At 43.6% G+C, this 20,000-nt stretch overlaps 1 protein-coding gene across 2 annotated transcripts in view; it reads left to right on the top strand.

Moving 5' to 3' along the window:
- The window catches only part of LOC147020681 (ubiquitin carboxyl-terminal hydrolase 15-like), a 135,004-nt gene that overhangs the window by 39,746 nt on the left and 75,258 nt on the right, over positions 1-20,000 (top strand). Inside the window, exons 3-8 of one of the 2 annotated variants that reach the window (XM_085896220.1) lie at positions 953-1,083; positions 4,703-4,829; positions 4,908-5,053; positions 5,799-5,860; positions 15,949-16,257; positions 16,503-16,653. In XM_085896220.1, coding sequence (XP_085752346.1) covers positions 953-1,083; positions 4,703-4,829; positions 4,908-5,053; positions 5,799-5,860; positions 15,949-16,257; positions 16,503-16,653 — 926 coding nt within the window. The remainder of the gene's footprint in view (positions 1-952; positions 1,084-4,702; positions 4,830-4,907; positions 5,054-5,798; positions 5,861-15,948; positions 16,258-16,502; positions 16,654-20,000) is intronic. The other variant, XM_085896221.1, reaches the window with a different exon arrangement.

Genomic DNA, 20,000 nt, shown 5'->3' with positions numbered 1-20,000 from the left:
TCGCACTCGCACTCTCTCTCGCGCTCGCACTCTCTCTCTCACACTCGCACTCTCTCTCTCACACTCGCACTCTCTCTCTCACACTCGCACTCTCTCTCTCTCACACTCGCACTCTCTCTCTCTCACACTCGCACTCACACACACACACACACACACACACACCATTTTCCCCTGCTGGAGCAGGAGTTAGCCTTGCGGGCCACATGACAATCATGTTTCCCTTTTTTGAGTCAATGTTTTTTTTTTTAATGGCCGGATGCCCTTCCTGACACCAACCCTTGAGTCGCCTCTTACGACACGTAAGGATATGGTATACTTATTCTAACCGTGGCACACACAGTGACCAGTACACTGGTACTCATTTCACCGACCTCAGAAGCATGACAGGCTGAGTCGACCCCACCTGGTGTTAATTCAACAGGACTCACTCTTAGGACCCTAGGATCCCAAGCTAGCCACCTTAACCACCAAGCCAACACCAGGCTTTGTCCTATCAAATCGGAGGAGACAACAGCTGGGGTCAGACACTGAGGAGTTGGGGATGTCCTTTGGGAGGAAGGATTCTGTTGAAGAGATGTCTGGTTTATCGGCAGCCACCTGGATTGAGAGATCTGTCAGGTTGGAGCAGAGACCTCTGATGTTTCAGGTCCACATAGTTACGGATGGGTGTGAGGAGGGTGCGGGATTGGTTAGGCTTTGAGGGGGTGAGGTTTGGCCTTGCGAGGCCAAGGGAGAGGGAGGCTTTGAGATGGTGAAACTCGCTGAAGTTGTCTCTCTGAGATGCTGATTCACGTCCAAATTACTGGCGGATGAGCGCACATTTTCGACCCATATACGCTGCTGCTGGGCGTCTTGGTCATTGAACACCGTGCGACTGTTGCAATATATACCAAGGTGCTGCTTTTCCCTTTTTCCACCCTTTCCTTTAAAGCTATCCTCCTTCTTCTTCCAGATGCAGAGCAGCAGACATTGAAGGAGCACCTCATTGATGAGCTTGATTTTGTACTGTTGCCAACTATAGCTTGGGAGAAACTCGTGGCTTGGTATGGCACTGTGCAAGGTCAGCAACCGATTGCACGCAAGGTATGCACCATGGGCTCTTTGTCTCTTGCATTAATGGTTATCAGCAACATATTCACACACATTCATATTGTATGTATAAATGTCTGGAGAACTCCTCTCAGATGATTTAAATACAATTTGCGAGAGCCTAATATGCTTGGCGATACTAAAATGGTGAGAAACCTCGGTGTTCCAGCATGGGTGAATGCAACATCGGTGTACTTTGCACTCCCAGGGAATTTGGCTGCTGAGTAGAGAATCACGTGACATATTGGACACTCGAGGAGAGTAAATTCCACAGCTTTATATGCAGTTGCACAATACCTGTGCAATGTAAAGACCCATGCCATCATTCGAAGAGGATTGTGAAGCCCCATTTTGTATCGGAGCGTTTTTCAATTGCAAGGGATATCATCGATTCGAACCAGGAAATTGCCCAAATTCACCGTGGGAATTTATTTATTTTTGACACCGATCACAGGATATTATTCTGCGGTGGCTAAGCAGGTGTGCATAAAGGCCCGGTCACACCTTGACGTTTTAGCCAACGTATGCCGATTTTTGAATTTTTTTTCTAAAACGCTGGCACACGTTGAATACGTTATGGGTAAGTTTTGATAACATTGAGAGCACGCTGAAAAACACTGCCATACGTCGTTGTACGCTGGCTTTAAACGTTGTACTTTTTGGTTGTCCTCAAATTTTTTCATGCTTGAAATTTCACGACGTATGCCGGCGTATGACTCGCACGTTCCGCTACGCTGGCCACAAGTTGTATGCACGGTCTGCGATCGTTGACAGACGTCAACACATGCTACTTGTAAGTTAATCATAAGTTGAGACACGCCGAGGTAATGTTTAGCGTACCCGAAACTTATTTCTAACCTATGATTAACGTGTTGTTGGCACGTTACACGATCGTTGCCACACGTCGACAGACGTTACTTTTAAGTTACTCATAGGCTGAAAGACGTCGGTATAATGGATCGTCCTTGCGTCAGCGTCCACGGCCACGGCCAGGACACTTATTTGCAGCATTCTTCAAACTTTTCTTCGGCATGACGAGGATGTTCACACTTCGATGTCTAGCTTGGCTATGATTCCAATTGTCCATCGGCAGCGTCTATTTAAAATAGTCGAGTTTGAGCGTTTTAACACGTTCAGAAGAAACGCTTCAAATTTCCAAACCCCAGCGTAAAAAAACAAAGGCGAGTGACAGCAATTTAAATCGTTTATTGTAAACAATGAAAATAGCTGAGTGGTACCGTTTAAAAGTCGTTGAGTGCAAAAAAATGCATTTGTTGAGCGCAAGCGTCGACTTTCAATAGTGGGGTTTGAGTGATTTAGCACGTTCAATAGAAACGATTAAAATTTCCAAGCGCCAGCATCAAAAAACAAAGGCGAGTGACAGCAATTTAAATCGTTCATTGTAAACAATGAAAATGGCTGAGTGGTACCGTTTAAAAGTCGTTGAGTGTAAAAAAAAATCCAATTGTTGAGGGCAAGCGTCTACTTTCAATAGTGGAGATGCAGCCATTTAAATCGTTGAGTTTATCATTTAAATCGTTAAATCGTTAAACGCAAGGACGATCCATCATAACCCACACCCTCCCCCTCACACTCACCTACTACTGCCAACATGAACAAACTACTACTAATACTAATACTAATACTGATACTGATACTGATACTGCTGACATGGACATCGACTCAAAGAGGACTCGAAAACACTGTTGGGTTCCCCTTTTATGAGCAGCATTTTTATATACCAATTCCCAAAACCGCTGGGAACACGTCTTTATATGGCAGTTGTAAGCTAGAAACACGTTAATTTTTTTTTTGTCGACCGGAAGACGTCATTGGAATACGTCTACATACGTCGATGTGTGTTGGGACTACGTAAAGAATTGGTTCAAAGCACGTCAAACATAAGTTAGAAATAAGTTTCGCGTAAAAAAGACATTACCGCGACGTGTTTCGACTTATGAGTAGCTTATAAGTAGCCTTTGTGGACGTGTGTAAGCGTCCACATATCGTGTGTAAAACTTATCCCCATCGCATGCGGAACGTGTGTCATACGCCGAGTACGTCGTAAAATTTTGAACATGTTTAAAATTTCTTGACGTACTCTACTTACTACGACGTATGATAGCGTACTTTAGCGTTCTACTCACGTATACCAAACTTACTCATACCGTATTTGATGTGCCCCAACGTTTTAGACACATTTTTCTTAGGTCGGCATACGCTGGCAAGATCGCCAAGGTGTGACCGCGATGTTGTCACTTCCATTTCTACGGCAGTTATGATTCGAATCGTTGTGCGTCAGCCTTTTAATAGGCTACGTCACGACATCGTCGGCGATGCGTGCAACGCACTATGCCTAAGTTAGACTATCGTTGGGCATAGGTTGTGTAGGCCAACAACAGGTTCAGCATTCGTTGGTATAAGTTATCTATAACACAACGAAACGTTCTGTGTCCGTTACCAATGCGTTATACATAAGACCAAGTCGCTATGAATACGTCCGAATCTTTAAAAAAAAACATCAAAAGTTCAACGTAAGCCAGCGTTTTACATACATTTTAATACGTTGCCATCGCTGGCTAAAACGTCAAGGTGTGACCGGGCCTTAAGATGGGAGTATTGTGGAGTAGGAGAAGAAGATGGATGCAAAAATTATAAATTATGTTCTGCTGGGAAAAGCCACATTTGAGGATTCTTGGTACGTCGCACTACAATATGTTCGCAAGCCAACAAGACAAATTTGTGTACAATACAGCAGTGGATACATGAGCCTTGTATTGTTCTCGGAAGCTCAGGGCAACATTTGGAAGAAATGACAAGGGGAGAATTTCCTTATTTTTGATTGAAACCTCCAAGATGAGCATGAAGTTGGCCTTTTATCAACCACACCTTTTTAGCATTTATTTTTAGTCCATGAAGGAAAATCCTGTTGCAACACTTATTTATGGTTGTTTGAACATTTGTCTACAAATTTCATGGTTGTTAATGATAGGTCCCAAAATCAAAAAGAATGGATGTTAAAGCTGTTTTTTGGGAGGGGGGGGGAGGCTTATTTGCTTTTTTTTGTAGAATATAGAGGAAATGATCGACTTTTTATTTTTGTATACAACAGTGAGGCTCGTGGAAGAGTGAGGTTACAGAAGGTAACTAGAACGGCACTCGGTCGAATGGATCCCTCCGCCAGGCTGCACAATTTGCATTTTGTATTCCACTGATAGACCATATCTGCATCCGGACCATTCTTCCTTGTCACACACCAAAATCAAATCGGCTTGTTTTTGTCACCTACCCAACTCATCCACCAAGTTTGGTCATAATTTGGCCACAACATTTTGAGATATCATGTTATGTGATACAGTATATCGTTTTTCGCCCCATCTCTCAATGGTGAATAATTACTTTAAAATTTGGACTCATCCAAAATGTCCATTCTAGTTGTAACAGAATCTCTTATTTGATACTTGCCGGCTAAATTGAAATCCAATGATTATATGGTAATTGTAATACATTGTCTGTTCATCTTGTTTAAATGGATATATTTTTCTGCATTGGTGAAAGTTATCGTTTCCATCAGTTTGAGCGTTTTACATCGGTGGTATCTTCCTTTGCACAGGTTATCGAACAAGGGATGTTTGTGAAGAACTGCAAGGTGGAAGTCTATCTCACCAAACTCACATTGGGCAACAACAGTGATCAGAACAAAACTGTGGATATGCAATTCAGCAAGGTCGATACAATAGGTGAGCAGCAGCGATTACACCTTTTTCTTTCGAAAAGGACTCCAAACGACATTCATGGTGCTTTTGCGATTGTTTTAGATACAATTGAGAAAAAGATCAGACAGCTGTTCAACATTCCAACAAAGAAAGAAACTCGACTCTGGAACAAGTGCCTCAGCAATGCTTATGAACTCCTCGACAAGCCAGAAAAAACAGTTCAAGATGTTGGATTGTGCCAAGATCAGGTGTGTTGTTTTGTTGGAGTCAGGTGTGTTTTGATCTTTTTACATGCAAGAGTTTGAAACGCTTCCGGGTGTTATATTCTGAGACCTAGTGCGATAACCAGGATGACTGATCCTTTCTGCTCTGTGCTGTGCACTACTGTGCGGGATGTTGCAGGCATGGCATTTTATTTTTTTTCATCTTTAGATCCCCTGGCTGGAAGGTTTTTCTCAGCAGTTATTTGATATATGCACCAGAACACATCTGCATTTTTAAAAAAAATTTCTCGCAGTCAGGAGGCTTACCACTCCCCTCACTCATTCTAATGGCCACCCCAATCTGGGAATTCTTTTCAACCCAAAATGTGATATTGGGTCATTCCTGGTTGAAGTTTAAAAAAATTTTCAACCTTGCTTTATGTGGGAGCATGGGGATTTAGGATGGTGCGACATCGACTTCGCTGTCATTCATATTTGTGTGGTTGCACATGGCACCGCACGCTCGCTTAACTGTACACCTTGAGGTCTTGGAGAATCGTCAACATGACTTGTGTGGGGAACCGTAGTTAAGCTCTGCTCTTTTGGCAATGTTGGAGTCTTTGTGATTGATGCCATTATTCCTCTGAATGGAGGATTGCGCCTGCGGTTTATTTTGTCACACTTGCACGTTTTTGTGAATCAAATTTACAATGTACATTTTCTTGTGATGTACATTGTCGTGATAGTCGTTTGTGTACATTGTGTGACGATTTTATTTCTGAATCTTCAGGTGCTGATGATTGAACAGAAGAATGAAGATGGGACTTGGTCTTGGCAGTCTCCTTCACAGAGGTGATGTTTCCATGGCATGCTATTTTATGCATTTTATTAGTTTCACTTTGTCTTGGTTTTCCTTGTATTTAAATAAGCTGTTTTTTTATTAAATGATAATTTAAGATGTGCCCTCTGGTCACATTGTCCTTATTGTTTTTCAGTTTGAGTTTATAAGAAAAAAACTAGAACAACCACCTGCGACGTCAGGACGTCGCCAGATATGCCTCCGCCCACATTATTACATCATTATACATATGTGTACCAAGTTTGATTTAAATCCCTGAACCCAGATTTAAAATATTAAATAATTCTCGCCACCAGACCGTGCATCCGATCAGGATGAAATTTGAAACATATTTTCCACATGTCGACTCAATCATAACGGTGATGGTTCTCATTAATTGATGAAGCAGTTCAAGAGAAAGATTTAAAAAAAAAATTATTTTTAAGAATTTCGTTCAAACTAATATGGCTGCCAGACCATGTGACCTAATAATTATTCGTGAGCACCCTGGTATCCCCAAGGCTTGGGGAACATGTAAGTGAAGTTCCCCTTGATCTGTCAAGCTGTTTTGCAGAAGATTTTTTTAAAAAATGTTTATTCTTCAAAAAAAATCATCGCTGCCAAACCATGTGACCCCTATGACGTCATAGGTGGAGAACCTTTTTGTTCTTCATGGATAGGTGTTCATACCTGTAAAGTTTTTTTTTTCCTCGATCTGTTCAGCCGTTATGGAGAAAAATTTTGAAGGTTTTATGTTAAAAACAATCTGGCTGTCATCATTTTTTTTTTTGCCAATTACAATTTAGCCTGAGATGACCCTCAAAAATTTTCATCAGATAAAATGTTTTACATATGAAATTATGTGCCTGGTGTTGGCTTAATGGTTAGGGTGGTGTGCTTGGGATCCAAGGATCCTGAGTTCAAATCCCATTCGGCTGTTAAATTAATACCAGGTGGGGTTGACTCTGCCTGTCATCCTTCCGAGGTCGGAAAAATGAGTGCAAGCTTGCTGGTATCCTGTGTCGGAGTGGCGACCCATCCAGGATTGTGCTCAATAGCCAAGGAGATTGCTTAGGCAGTACCAACGCTCTACAGAGAGTTTGGTCCCGATGAATATGAAATTATGATGTCATAAGGAAGCAACATATGACATCAAAAAATCATTCTTGTTTCCCATGGGGAGTACTTCACACATGCCAAGTTTCGATTTTTTTCCATGGAGCGGTTTTGGAGATACAGAGGTCCAAAGTTTTTTTTAATCTGAAACTTATTCGCCTTATGATGTGAGACTTTGTAGTGATGATACACTACTGTTGCTACAAAAATTTTTATCTAACAATGATCTCATCAGTCACATGATGTGGCAGCCACGTTGGTTTTAAAGAAATCGTTAAACAATTATTTCTGTGAAACCGTTTAACCTTTCAAGACGAGACTCTGCCGTTGTGATCCACTGCCCTTGCTGCGTACATTGGACTTAAAAATGGCATCATCAGTCATGTGGTGTGGCAGCCACGTTGGTTTCGAGGAAAATATTTAAAAATTATATTTTGGAAACAGCTATAGCAATTGATGTGAAACGTTGCAGTTGCGATTCAATGCCCTTGCTCCTTGTGAGGCAACATGTTTCATATTGATCTGTTGATGGGTTTTGGAGAAATTTTTTTTTTTTAATTTTCGGTTTTCAAACGAACATGGCTGCCAAACCACGTGACCAATGGCATTGAAAATTTGTACTCTGGCCAAGATTTTGTTGAGGATCACGTGTGTGAAGTTTCGTTTTGATCGGATAAGCTTTGTTTTTCTATCCAATATGGCTGTCACGCCACGTGACCTATGACGTCATCATTTCCACACTATGCAGGTATATTGTTTGATGATACTTGGTAAATTTCGCTTCCATCGGATAAGCGGTTCCAGAGAAAACACAATAATATTTTTCTTCAATCCAATATGGCCGTCAACCCTCATGCCATCAATTATTCTTTATCATCCTCATATCCGCAAGTCATGGGGAACGTGCCTGTGAAGTTTCCCCTCGATCTGTCTCGCCGTTCTGGGGAAGATTTCTGAAGGTTTGAGGGTAAATCCAAGATGGTTGCCAGACCATGTGACCTATGATGTCACAATTGTCATTAAAAAAAAATTTCTGCATGATGAGTCGCATCAATGGTCAAAATTTCGTGTCAATTGGAGAGGCGGTTGCAGGGAAAACAGAAAATTCACATGTACGTGTACGTACGTACTGCTCTGTTTGTTCTGTTTGTCCGTTTGTCTCTCTGTCTGTCTGTGTGTCTGTGAAAACAGAAAATTTGCATGTACGAGTGGATGGACGACCCAAAAATATAATGCCATCGATGACGTAGTCACCGGAGGCATAAAAATGCTCCATTCAAGAGCACACACAAGTTCCTCGCTGCTCTCTTTGCGGATTCGATCGTTTTAAAAAAATTTTTTTCCACCAACAATGGTAAAGATTCGTGCACATGCACTGATCACTTGTTGCAGGATGAGGACATTGGGAAACTACTGTTACATGGATGTGTACACATGGAATTGGTATCTGGGATTTCAGAATAATGAGCAATGCGTTGAGATGGGAACACTCGTTTGGATATGCTTTACAGGCAATCGATGTATTTAACCAGCCCACCCCCAATTCTCATTCCTGTGTCGACCATCCATCCCTTTCCTCGCGTTATTCTTGTACCTATCGCCTCCAACCTTTTCTCTTTGCTCTTCCCTCTTCTCCAGTTTCCACACCCTCCTCCCTTTTATATTCTCGATTCGCCTCCTCGTTCCTTTTCACTTTGTAATGTGTGGACAAATCCTGAGAACGTACTTTTTCTCGAAGCAGAGTTTGCATCGACCGGACACATGCTGAGACGGGGAGCTGGGGGATAACACATTTCTGGATAACGCAAGAACTGATGTTGAAAAGCCATAAGCAACACGTAATTTGGTTTCTTCCCACGAGCATGCCTTTTATTTGTTTTTGTTTTCGCGATATTATGACTGGTTAACAGTCGTTAACCTGGGTACCGAGCGTGAAGCGGGGTTAAACATTTTGGTTCACTCTGTCTGTCCATCATTCTATTTCTATGATTGAGGAGCGACATAATTACAATCGAATTATAAATTTTGAATACCGTGGGACATGGATCGGAACGTGAACCTGCGGTTTAGCCGTACTGTGGGTCTGATTTTCGGCCAATTATATGGCGTCTCGTCCCGAGCATGCGTGCACACTTGTGGTGAAGCAATAGCTTCAGTCTTTCTGTCAGTCGAACAAAACGGAAAATCATTGCAAACATGAAACTTACCGTTTTTAAGGATGTTATAAAGGGCTTTAAGGGTGTCACAAATTGGCACGAAGAGCCAATGTAATGTGTTAATTAATGTGGTTTAAACGACGCTGTGCGTCAATGGTGGCAAACTTCCGATTCAATGGTTTAGTTTTTGTTTCAACGGCCTTAAGGACTTTATTTTATTTTTTTTCAATTTAATGATATGTTTGATGCATTGAAGAACACAAATTGCCTTGTTTGAACTTCCAAAAACCTTCATTTTAGTCGTACTTCGGCAAAATGTTCCGCCTTTTCGACGAATCAAATTTGCCATGCGCTCTGGGGGCGGAGTGACAGCGAGATTGACAAAATGGCAGCACCTAGTGATGGAACCACAGAGATAACTGCAAAGTAAGAGTCGAAAAGACCCTTCCCATGTCCTTTTTCTCAAGACTGGGTAAGGTGTTCAATGAACTTTCGAAAATAATTTTTGTACATTCGTTTATTGAGAATGTCCTATCCAATTGGAGCAGTTTGTATTTGAATGACAGTTTTTGCAAAAACAATGCCTCCTGGACTTTTGGGAGACCATGTATTTATTTAAATGAACGCATGTTCTGCCCAAGGACTTACTCGTGTAGTTTTGGAATCCTTGTGCACAGATCGTGACAGGGCAACAGTTTCACAAAATTTGTATTGTGAAACCTTTTTACCTCTGCCACCGAAGGTGAAGGAGGTTACGTTTTCACCCCTTTCTGTGTCTGTCTGTCCTTGTTTGTCTGTTTGTTTGTTTGTTAATTGCCGGAATCCTTCGGATTTCGGCAATTATGTTGGTTGGTTGTGTGTGTCATTCTGTGTGTCTGTCTGTCTGTCTGTCCTTGTTTGTCTGTTTGTTTGTTTGTTTGTTAATTGCCGGAATCCTTCGGATTTCGGCAATTATGTTGGTCGGTTGTGTGTGTCATTCTGTGTGTCTGTCTGTCTGTCTGTTTGTGTGTTTGTTTACCCTGTAGCAGCCACACCGTTTCAGCGATCTTGACCAAACTGGGTACAGACGTCGGCCATGGTCCAACTTAGACACTTTTCGTTTTTGGTGAATCTCGGTCAAAGGTCAAGGTCAAGGTCACCGAAAAACCGAAATTCTTATTTTCACAATAACGTCTGCTAAAATGGTCGTATCGACTTCAAACCAAATCCAAAATGTGCATCTTCCAATTCTGCATCCAACCATATGTCTCATTGGGGGTGTCACACCAATACCCTTCTTAGCGGTCGGGGGTCGAATGTCGGGGGGGGGGTCGGGTCAAAAATTTCAAATTGCGATAAAAATGCCATTTCAAGTCCGATTGACTTCCAAGTTATGATCATGACCAAACCAAGTGCTATAACTCATAAAAGAGGAGCACTCTCGACTTATAAGAACCAAATTGATTTCCAGGTGTTTGTTTTTCCAGAGATCATGGAGATATGACAAAGTTATTCCAGCAATTCCTTGCTCAATGAGCAATTTCATTTGTTTGTTTGTTTGTGTGTAGGATATCTCAAAAAGTTGTGGATAGATCCAGATGAAATTTTGTGGGCAGGTTCGGTGTGTGACAAGGACGAACTGATTAGATTTTTGGTGAAGATCCAGATCCGGCGACTGGAATTTTAAAAGTGATTCTTCACCTTTGAGAGATGGGGCGAAACGAATATGTAGCATGATGTCTCAAAAAGTTGTAGTCGGATTCAGATGAAACTTGTTGGACACGTGTATGTGGCAAGGAAGAATTGATTCTATTTTGGTGAAGATCCGAATCCGGATCCGGAACTGATAAAATAATTTTTGAAGTGATTCTTCACCATTGATAAATAGGGCTAAAACGATAAATCGCACGATATCTCAAAAAAATCACGAACGGATTCGTATGAAACTTGGTGGACAGGTTGGGTGTGTCGCAAGGACAAATTGATTCGATTTTTTGTGAAGATCTGAATACGAAAATTATTTAATTTCTAAAGTGATGCTTCACCATTGAGAGATTAGAGCCAAAAACGATTATATAACGTGATATCTCAAAAATGTAATGGGCCTGATATATTTTCGTGGATCAGGTGTTATGTGGTGGAGGTATGCGCTCTTTCGAGTACCCTTCTCGTTTAAGTTGTAAAAACCTATTTTTGCTGACTAGGGCATTCTGTCAGTTGGAATTTGCATAACATTCCTGTGCAGCGCAGACTATCCGATTTATAAGGCCCGAACCACAGCTATTCACCCTTTCCTGCGTCTGGCTGGATGTGCTTCTGCCATCTTAATTTCAGCTTTCAATTGATCCTTCTCTACCACTGTTTGCTTCCATCTGGTCCTTGAGCTACCCATTATCCTGGTTTGGTATATCATTTTCAATCGTTCAAATTGTTGTGAATACTGGGCAGGGCAGTGTTCAGAGCAATTCATATTCCATAAGTCATGTACTTTTAGAACATTGTTTAGGAAAATCGAGAAATTGTATTTGCTTAGTCCCGTTTATTCCGTTTGGTCCAGTAAAAAGTACACTCTACGCCATGCTGAATGCCGTCTTATCCAATCTCTGTCTCTGTCTCTCGCTCTCTCTTTCCCTCTCTCTCTCACGTATCACTCGTCCTTGATGGATATTTTCGTCACTTATGAATACTTTATTTGTCTTCTGTCGAGAATAATTTTACTGACGCAACAGCTTGCACCCTTGTTTAGAGGAAACCTCCAGATATAAATGCCATGGATGAAACAGAAATGTGGGGTATGGTGGGCGAGTCCATGTAAAATGCACCACGAGTCCAAGACATCGACAAACCTGGGAAATCCCTACAATTCATACACTCGGAAATGATGAGGGCGGAGGAGCACCTTGTGAGCCAACGGCCATCCATATCTAGTGCCCAACTGTGTCTGCGGACGTCCTCCTGCAGTTGGGTCACTTCTTATTAGGAGGTTGGTGGCAGGATTTGCACTCCGACCACCGTAAAACCCTTCATTCCGCAAAACGCAAAAACGCAAAAAAATCTGAAAACCCACTCCGTGGGAGTACCTCTTGTGCAGCTTCCCTTCGCAGGGCAGCTCACCGGATGACGGGATTGGGGCAAAGCGTTCGGGACCCCCAATCTTTGATAGGAGGGAAACCACGGGGTAACATCCCTGGGTCAGATTGCGGGAGAGTGTGTCGGAGTGGTGCTGAGGTGTCGTCCACCAGACGGCGGTCTCCTTGGGTTAACCTGAGGCGGTCCCTTCGGGTGGGTGCCTGGAATGTCCTATCCCTAAGAGAGGATGATCACCTGTCTCTGTTATCATCTGAGCTCAAGCGTTTGGACATCGGGATTGCAGCTCTCTCTGAGGTTCGGAGACCGGATTGCGGCGAGATAATGGTGGGTGGTTACACCTACTATTGGTCTGGTCGCTCTGATGGTTACCATACCCAAGGAGTTGCTGTAGCTGTGTCCAATAAGCTGACCCCAATGATAATTGAGGTAACACCGGTCAACGAGCGTATTATGAGATTAAGGATTCGTCACTCCTTCGGTGTCATTTCCCTGGTCTCTATTTATGCTCCGACTGAGGCGAGTGATCTCACCGTGAAGGATGCATTCTACGCCACACTCGAGTCTGTGGTTGATCAGTGCCCCAGACGAGATACACTTCTAGTCTTGGGGGATTTCAATGCATCGACTGGAACTGATAGGGATGGTTATGAGGTGTGTGTTGGTCCCCATGGGTCAGGAACTATGAACCAGAATAGCACTAAGTTCCTTGACTTTGCAAGAAGTCATGGACTTAGGGTGGCTGGTTCATGGTTTCAGCACCCACAAGCTCATCGCTGGACTTGGTATTCCAACGCTGGCGGTGTGGCAAAGGAGATTGACCATGTCCTCATTGACGGTCGTTGGAGGATGATCCAGAACTGCAGGGTCTACCGGAGTGCTCAGTTCCTCAATACTGACCACAGGCTTGTTGTAGCAACTCTAAAGCTGCACCTTAAATCCTGGAGAATGGTACCATCCCAGCCGAGGCTGGATGTTGCCAAGCTCAGGGATGAGAGAGTAGCTGAGGAGTATGCGAACAGGCTGAGTGGACACTTGGGAGGTCTGGGTGCTTTGGGGGGTCCTGAAGAGTTGTGGAGCGCCTTCAAGACCACCGTCCTTGATGTTGCCGGTGGATGCCTTGGAGCTCACCGCAGGGCAAAGAAGAATTTTGTCTCTCAAGGGACACTGGATACCAGAGACCAGAGTCGCAGGGCCAGGTTGAATGGCAGAGCTGAGCTGTTCAGGGAGCTGAGGCGTAAAACTGTACGTGCACTGAGGGTGGACAAGGAGGCCTATGTGCGAGGAATCTGTGAGGGGGTAGAGCATCACCTGTGGACAGGTGATTCTCGTCCCGCTTACAGGGGAATTCGCGCATTACGTTCATCCAAGCCCATCCCTCGGAGCACTACAGTTCGAGCAGAGAGTGGTAGGCTCTTGACAGAGGAGTCTGAAGTGAAGGCCCGCTGGGCCGGTTACTTTGAGCGGTTGTACCAGGCTGATCCCCCAACTGTCGAGTTGGACGTCAAGGGTGTTACAATCCCTGTTGCTGACCCTCGAATCAACTGTGGTCCACCTACGCTTGTGGAAACACGGGCTGCGGTGAACCAGTTGAAACGGGGCAAAGCTCCAGGGATCTGTGGCATCCATGCCGAACTTCTCAAGGCTGGTGGAAATGCTGCACTCGTGTCGTTGCATGCAGTTTGTGCTCTGCCTGGAACACAGGCATCATCCCAACTGACTGGAAGAGGGGCCTTGTTGTCCCTCTCTGGAAAGGGAAGGGTGATCGCCAAGACTGCAACAACTACCGAGGGGTGACGCTGCTCTCAGTGCTGGGCAAGGTCTTTGCTCGGATAATTCTCGATAGGGTTCGCCACCATCTGCTTGAGCACCAGCGTCCAGAGCAGTCAGGCTTTACACCAAAGAGGTCAACGATTGACTGTATCCTTGCACTTCGTGTCCTCACCGAACGCAGACGAGAGTTTCGGCAGGGGCTGCTTGCAGCCTATGTTGATCTCTGTAAAGCGTTCGATTCAGTGAATCGGGATGTCCTCTGGAGGATTCTTGGTCTACGTGGGGTGCCACCAAAACTGATCGATCTTATGTCTGAACTCTACTCTGGTACTGAGAGTGCTGTGAAGTGTGTTGGTACCATCTCTGACTTATTTCCAGTTGTTACTGGAGTTCGTCAGGGATGTGTACTTGCCCCCACACTTTTCAGCACTTGTATGGACTGGATTCTAGGGAGGATGTCGGAGAGATCAAGTTGCGGTGCGTCATTTGGGAATGTCAAGATCTCGGACCTTGACTTTGCAGATGATGCAGTCATCTTTGCGGAGACTTTAGACATCCTCTTGGGGGCCCTCGAGGTGCTGAATGAGGAGTCGGAGCCGTTGGGATTACGGGTTTCTTGGGTCAAAACTAAGATCCAGGCTTTCGGTGACATCTTGGATGCTGCTGTCCTGTCTGTGTCTGTTTGTGGTGAGGATGTTGAGGTCGTGGAGAGATTCACTTACCTTGGCAGTGATATTCATGTCTCTGCTGGCTGCGAGTCAGAGGTCAATAGACGTCTGGGTCGGGCCTGGGGAGTCATGGATTCACTGGATCATGGGGTGTGGCGCTGCCGGTACCTGTGCGGGAGGACGAAAGTCCGAGTCTTCAGGTCCTTGATACTGCCAGTCTTGCTCTATGGGTGCGAGACTTGGACTCTGACCAAGGATCTGAGACTGAGACTTAATTCCTTTGGTACCAGGTCTCTTCGGAGAATCCTTGGCTATCGCTGGTCGGATTTTGTGTCCAACGAGCGGTTGCTGAGAGAGACTCGGATGAGATTTGTTACCTGCATAGTCCGTGAGCGTCAGTTGCGGCTGTATGGACATGTGGCTCGTTTTCCTGACTCTGATCCTGCTCACCAGATTCTCTCAGCGAGGGAGTCTCATGAGTGGAGGAGGCCAGTGGGTCGACCACGTGCCTCATGGTTGCAACAGGTTGACCATCATCTCAAGGAGATGGGGATGGGCCTGGCATCTGCCTGGGGGATGGCCAGACGGAGGCCCCTGGAGTACCGGCGGAAAGTGGACGCAGCGACGTGCTGTTCTGGCACATGCTCCCATACCTGACCTGACCTGACCTGGAAATGATGCGCAATCCCAACAACTGGTTTCAGTGCCATAAAATGTAAAAATGATGGTAAAGTAGTATGGATATCGAATTGGAACAAGTCTCTCCACAGTGCCTCAGAGAGAGAGAGAGAGAGAGAGAGAGAATGAGAGAGAGAGAGAGAGAGAGAAAGAGAGAGAGAGAATGAGAGAGAGAGAGAGAGAGAGAGAGAGAGAGAGAGAGAATGAGAGAGAGAGAGAGAGAGAGAATGAGAGAGAGAGAATGAGAGAGAGAGAATGAGAGAGAGAGAATGAGAGAGAGAGAATGAGAGAGAGAGAATGAGAGAGAGAGAATGAGAGAGAGAGAATGAGAGAGAGAGAATGAGAGAGAGAGAATGAGAATGAGAGAGAGAGAGAATGAGAGAGAGAATGAGAATTAAACCAGTGAAGAATTATGGGTAAGACTGTCGATCCCATTGTGGTTGAAAACTATTAATCCCAAAGTTGTTCAGTTTATCACATTTGTGCTCCTGGGTGTTCACCTTAATAATGGGAATATGCTGTTTTCCTTTGTCTTGCTTTTCAACATTGTTCTGATGACAGAAGCTTCTGCCAGTTTTGTTTCCCTTCCCTTCTTTTCTTTTCTTTTTTCCACCGTTTTTTTTTTGTCCTTCACCACTCCTTCAGGTGTGAACTCTGTGCAGATGAGAGCTGTTCAATCCACAGCACTCCCTATGACTCTGAAACCCCTCAACCCTCCAACTCACCTTCCCCACTGTCTGACTATACCACACCACCACCGTCTGTCCCCATTACCACTTTGGCTTCCCAAAATCCATCCAAGTGCTTGACATCCCTTCCTGTCCCTCCCCACCCACCTGTTTCAACCTCAAACCCCCCTCCTGCACCCCCGCTTCCCCCCTCGCCTTCTACCTTGACCCCATCACCTCCCAATGCTTCTTCATTGAATTCCCGACTCGCTGCAATGGGAAGAGCGTCAGTATTTCTGTTTTGTTTTGAGTTCTCGCATTAAAAGTCTAACATTGAGAAGAAAAGGCATTACTGGAACCAGTCCACCCGTTCGTTTTTAACGCTCTGTTTGCATTTTGCTTTGAGTTGGACTTTTTTGTTTTAATGCACGGTGTGAGGCAACCAGCATGTCTTATTGTGCAGTGCTTGGTTATTAGGTGTGTGCTCAGTGAGCCGTGGCTGTGTTCTCCAGCTGTGCACTACATTTGCAGCTCTTCCAAATCGAGTTTCTCCATTGGTGGCTGCACGTCGAGCAACAGCTGTGATTTTTCTGATTCGGGTCGCTCGACAAGGTCACACCAACCGGGTCTCAGGGGCCTTAGCAATCTCGGCAACACGTGCTTCATGAACTCAGCATTGCAGGTATTGGAAAACGTTTAGATTTCATGTTTGTTTGTTTTTTTTCTACAAGAGTGAGGCTCATGGAAGAGCAAGGTTATATTGACAGTAGGGTAGTGGGAGAAAAAAATTTGGCACAACTAGGAAGGGAATGAAAGGAAGCGAAAATGAAAGAGGAAGAGCGAGAGAGGAAGCGTCAAAATCGGCAAGTAAGAGGGTTGAGTTGAGGAAGGGTTAATGGGGTTAATAAAGATCATGTATCAGGATGGGGGATGACCCAAGGTGGTGGTACACTGCCTGCTTAAATCCCTTGAGGAAAGAGTGATAAACAACAGCCTCTGGAAAGTGATTCCACATAAGGGGAGAAGCAAGGAATAAAAGATTTAAGGTATGGATTCAGCCTGGATTTTTGGATGTTGAACTTTTTGGAAGTTGATTGAAGCGGTGACTGGAATAATGTGTTCATTCTATATCAGAGGGGTGGGGGGGGGAGAAGGGGAGGGGGAGTGGAGGGAGAGGAGGGGGGAGGGAGAGAAGGAGGGGGGAGGGAGAGAAGGAGAGGGGGAGGGTGAGCGGAAGAGTGGGGTAAATCCTCCCTCCCCCCCTCAAAAAAATACAAAACAGAGCACCGACCTGCCTGCACTGTGAAAGCATCAGGCCTTGTGTTTGACACGTCACATGGGATTCCAATGAGAACGGCCCTCAGTAAAGTGCATACCTCCACCAGGCTGAACACATTACGTTTTATATCCCACTGATGGGTTGGATCTGCATCTGCATCCGGACCTTAACTAAAATCGAATCGACTTGTTCTTCTCACCTACCCAACTCATTCACCAAGTTTCTTCCGAATCTGTCAATGATTGTTTGAGATGTCGTTTTTGGCCCTTTCTCAGTGGTGAAGAATCACTTAAAAAAAAATATATATATAAAATATCATATCTGGATCTTTACAAAATTTTAATCAATTCATCCTTGTATCACATCCAAGTTTTGTCGCACATGTCATCAGCACGTTTTCGTTTCGTCTACCAAGTTTCGTCTGAATCCGTCCATAACTTTTTGCGATGTCTTGCTCACAGACAGGCAGACAAACAATAGTGAATACATAACCTCTGTTCACCTTCGGTGGACTGAGGTACTATTGAGAGCTTTAGATTCTGTGGAATACAGGTGAGAGAGATATATGATGCTGGGCATCACTCCAGAAAGGGAGGGCAGTACTCCATTGAGCTCTGGGCAAAGGCCTTGTAGACTGTCTGTCGCTTTGATGTTACAAGGATATTAAAGTTGGTTTAGATTCAGTAAAATTATTGAATTGGCTAGATATTATTTTTTTAGTGCTTGTTATAATTAGCATTGGAAATCCATCCTCTTAGTTAGCCCTGGTCCATTGATAACCTGTGACAAGGCTGTTGCAGTTAAATAGCTTTCTTTCTCAGTTTGGAAGGCTGACTCGATTAAAGGTAACTTTACGGCACTCCGTTTGGCTCTCGACAAGTGTGTCCTCCTTGAGGCAAGCCAGAAAACATAATCGTGCTGAACTCTGAAACCAGTCTCCTTGCTCAGTTGAGGTAGAACATTGTGATGTCCGTCTCTGGTGTATGGCCCCACTTAACCCCGTCGTCCCTCCTCATTTCAAATGCCAACACCTCAGGCTCTGTTTGACAATTGGGAAACATAATTCGTGAGTCCGAAACAGCCACTCCTTGCGAGTTTAAGTCTCTTCTGATTTTTGTCCCCCACCCATTCCAACTAGGTCTGAGATGGGGACATTAAAATGAGCTCTGTCCGACCGACCAATCATCCGTCCATGTATGCGATATTTTAAAAACCTTTAACGTTTACCTTTAATATTACAGATATCTATTCCTCATGCCATTATCTCAACCTGATTAGATCACAGCTGTGATTGACTGAATTATGTTGCCATGGCAACCATCTCGATAACATGGCTTGTGCACGTGATATTTCAAAAAACGTTCAAAATTTAGCTTTCATGTTCATATTACACAGATCGATTCCTCATACCACCCAAAAGGTGCGGGATGTAGAGTATCAGCTCCTTGTAATGAGAAAATCGAGATGATAATTGAGCTGAGTGGTAAGTAATGAAAGCTCTGCAAATGCACATTGTACTTACAGTATACACGGTTCGCACACTCCTTGAAACTCCTTGAAACTCCTGGAAAATGAGATTCCATTTTCCAGAACTTGAAAGTCCTGGAAAAAAGGAAAAAACTCTTAGAAACTCCTGGAAACTCCTGGAAAATAAACCTTTTTGTGTGCACTGTCCCTTACATATTTCTATCCTCTTTTTTTTTAATCTTTTTATTTTATAAGAAAATAAACCAACGTCGGTCATTTTGCCGCCAAAGGATTGATTGACCTGGATTATGGTTATATTCATTGATTCTGCATGCGGTTGTAAAGTGTAGTAACATATCAACCAATGAAAAGCATTGGAAATATATGCTCTAACAATTCATTGGCTGTCGATCGATGACACAGTCATAATCTCCCTGTCAGTAGCATATTGACTTCAATATTGAGTAACTGCATGAACGTCTCTGCGTGGAGAAACTTTTTGACTGCAGAACGGAGAAGCAAAATGTCCAAAATTTGTTATTTCAATAGTTTGTTATTTCAATATTTAAAGTTTGTTAGCTCAGGCATCCCGACCATCGGGATTGGCTAGAAAGGGTGTCCATCCACAAAGCAAGATGTCGTGTGCAAGAAAGTTGTAGATATTTCGAACATGGGCGAAAGCGCGCTCAAAAGTCATGCCAGGGGAACCAAACGTGCGCTTGATGCAGCAGACGGCAGCCGATTCCCGTTCGGCAATTACAGAATTTTTTGGATCGGCGAGCACATCGGCACCAGCAGGTATCGTGATGGATATTTGTTGATGAAATAAACTATTAAGCGAAAAACGCATCTGCCGTAATTAGATTTCAATGAACACATTACGAAAAATTCCAGTTTATAAATTTTACTTTTTGTAACCAAGGGAGATAGACTGAGCACAGCTAAAATAACAGTATAACGGGTTGTCTCCCCTTGAATGATTATGAATGATGAGTGAAATAATATCCTCATTTCTTGAATACACAAACCGTTAAATTTATTTTAATGGTACAAAACCAATAAATAACATAAACATTGAATGCTAGGAAATTATGATGATAATAAAATATAATATATAATTGTATGCAATGCTTAATTGAAAATTGTAAAACGGTAAATAATTATTAATAAGGTTATGATAATCATTTTTTTTTAATCATAGAAATTGTTCTAAAGTTTATGGCTTTGGAATCAAACCGACTGAGAAAATATCGTACTATTTAATGACATTAAATTTTTAAAAA

This window comes from Eptatretus burgeri, chromosome 9 (assembly GCF_056783735.1).
Source record: "Eptatretus burgeri isolate ZD-2024b chromosome 9, Ebu_testis_v1, whole genome shotgun sequence".
NCBI classification, from domain to species: domain Eukaryota; kingdom Metazoa; phylum Chordata; class Myxini; order Myxiniformes; family Myxinidae; genus Eptatretus; species Eptatretus burgeri.
Note: the sequence above shows the minus strand (reverse complement) of the source record. Positions and strands in the feature narration are given on the sequence as shown.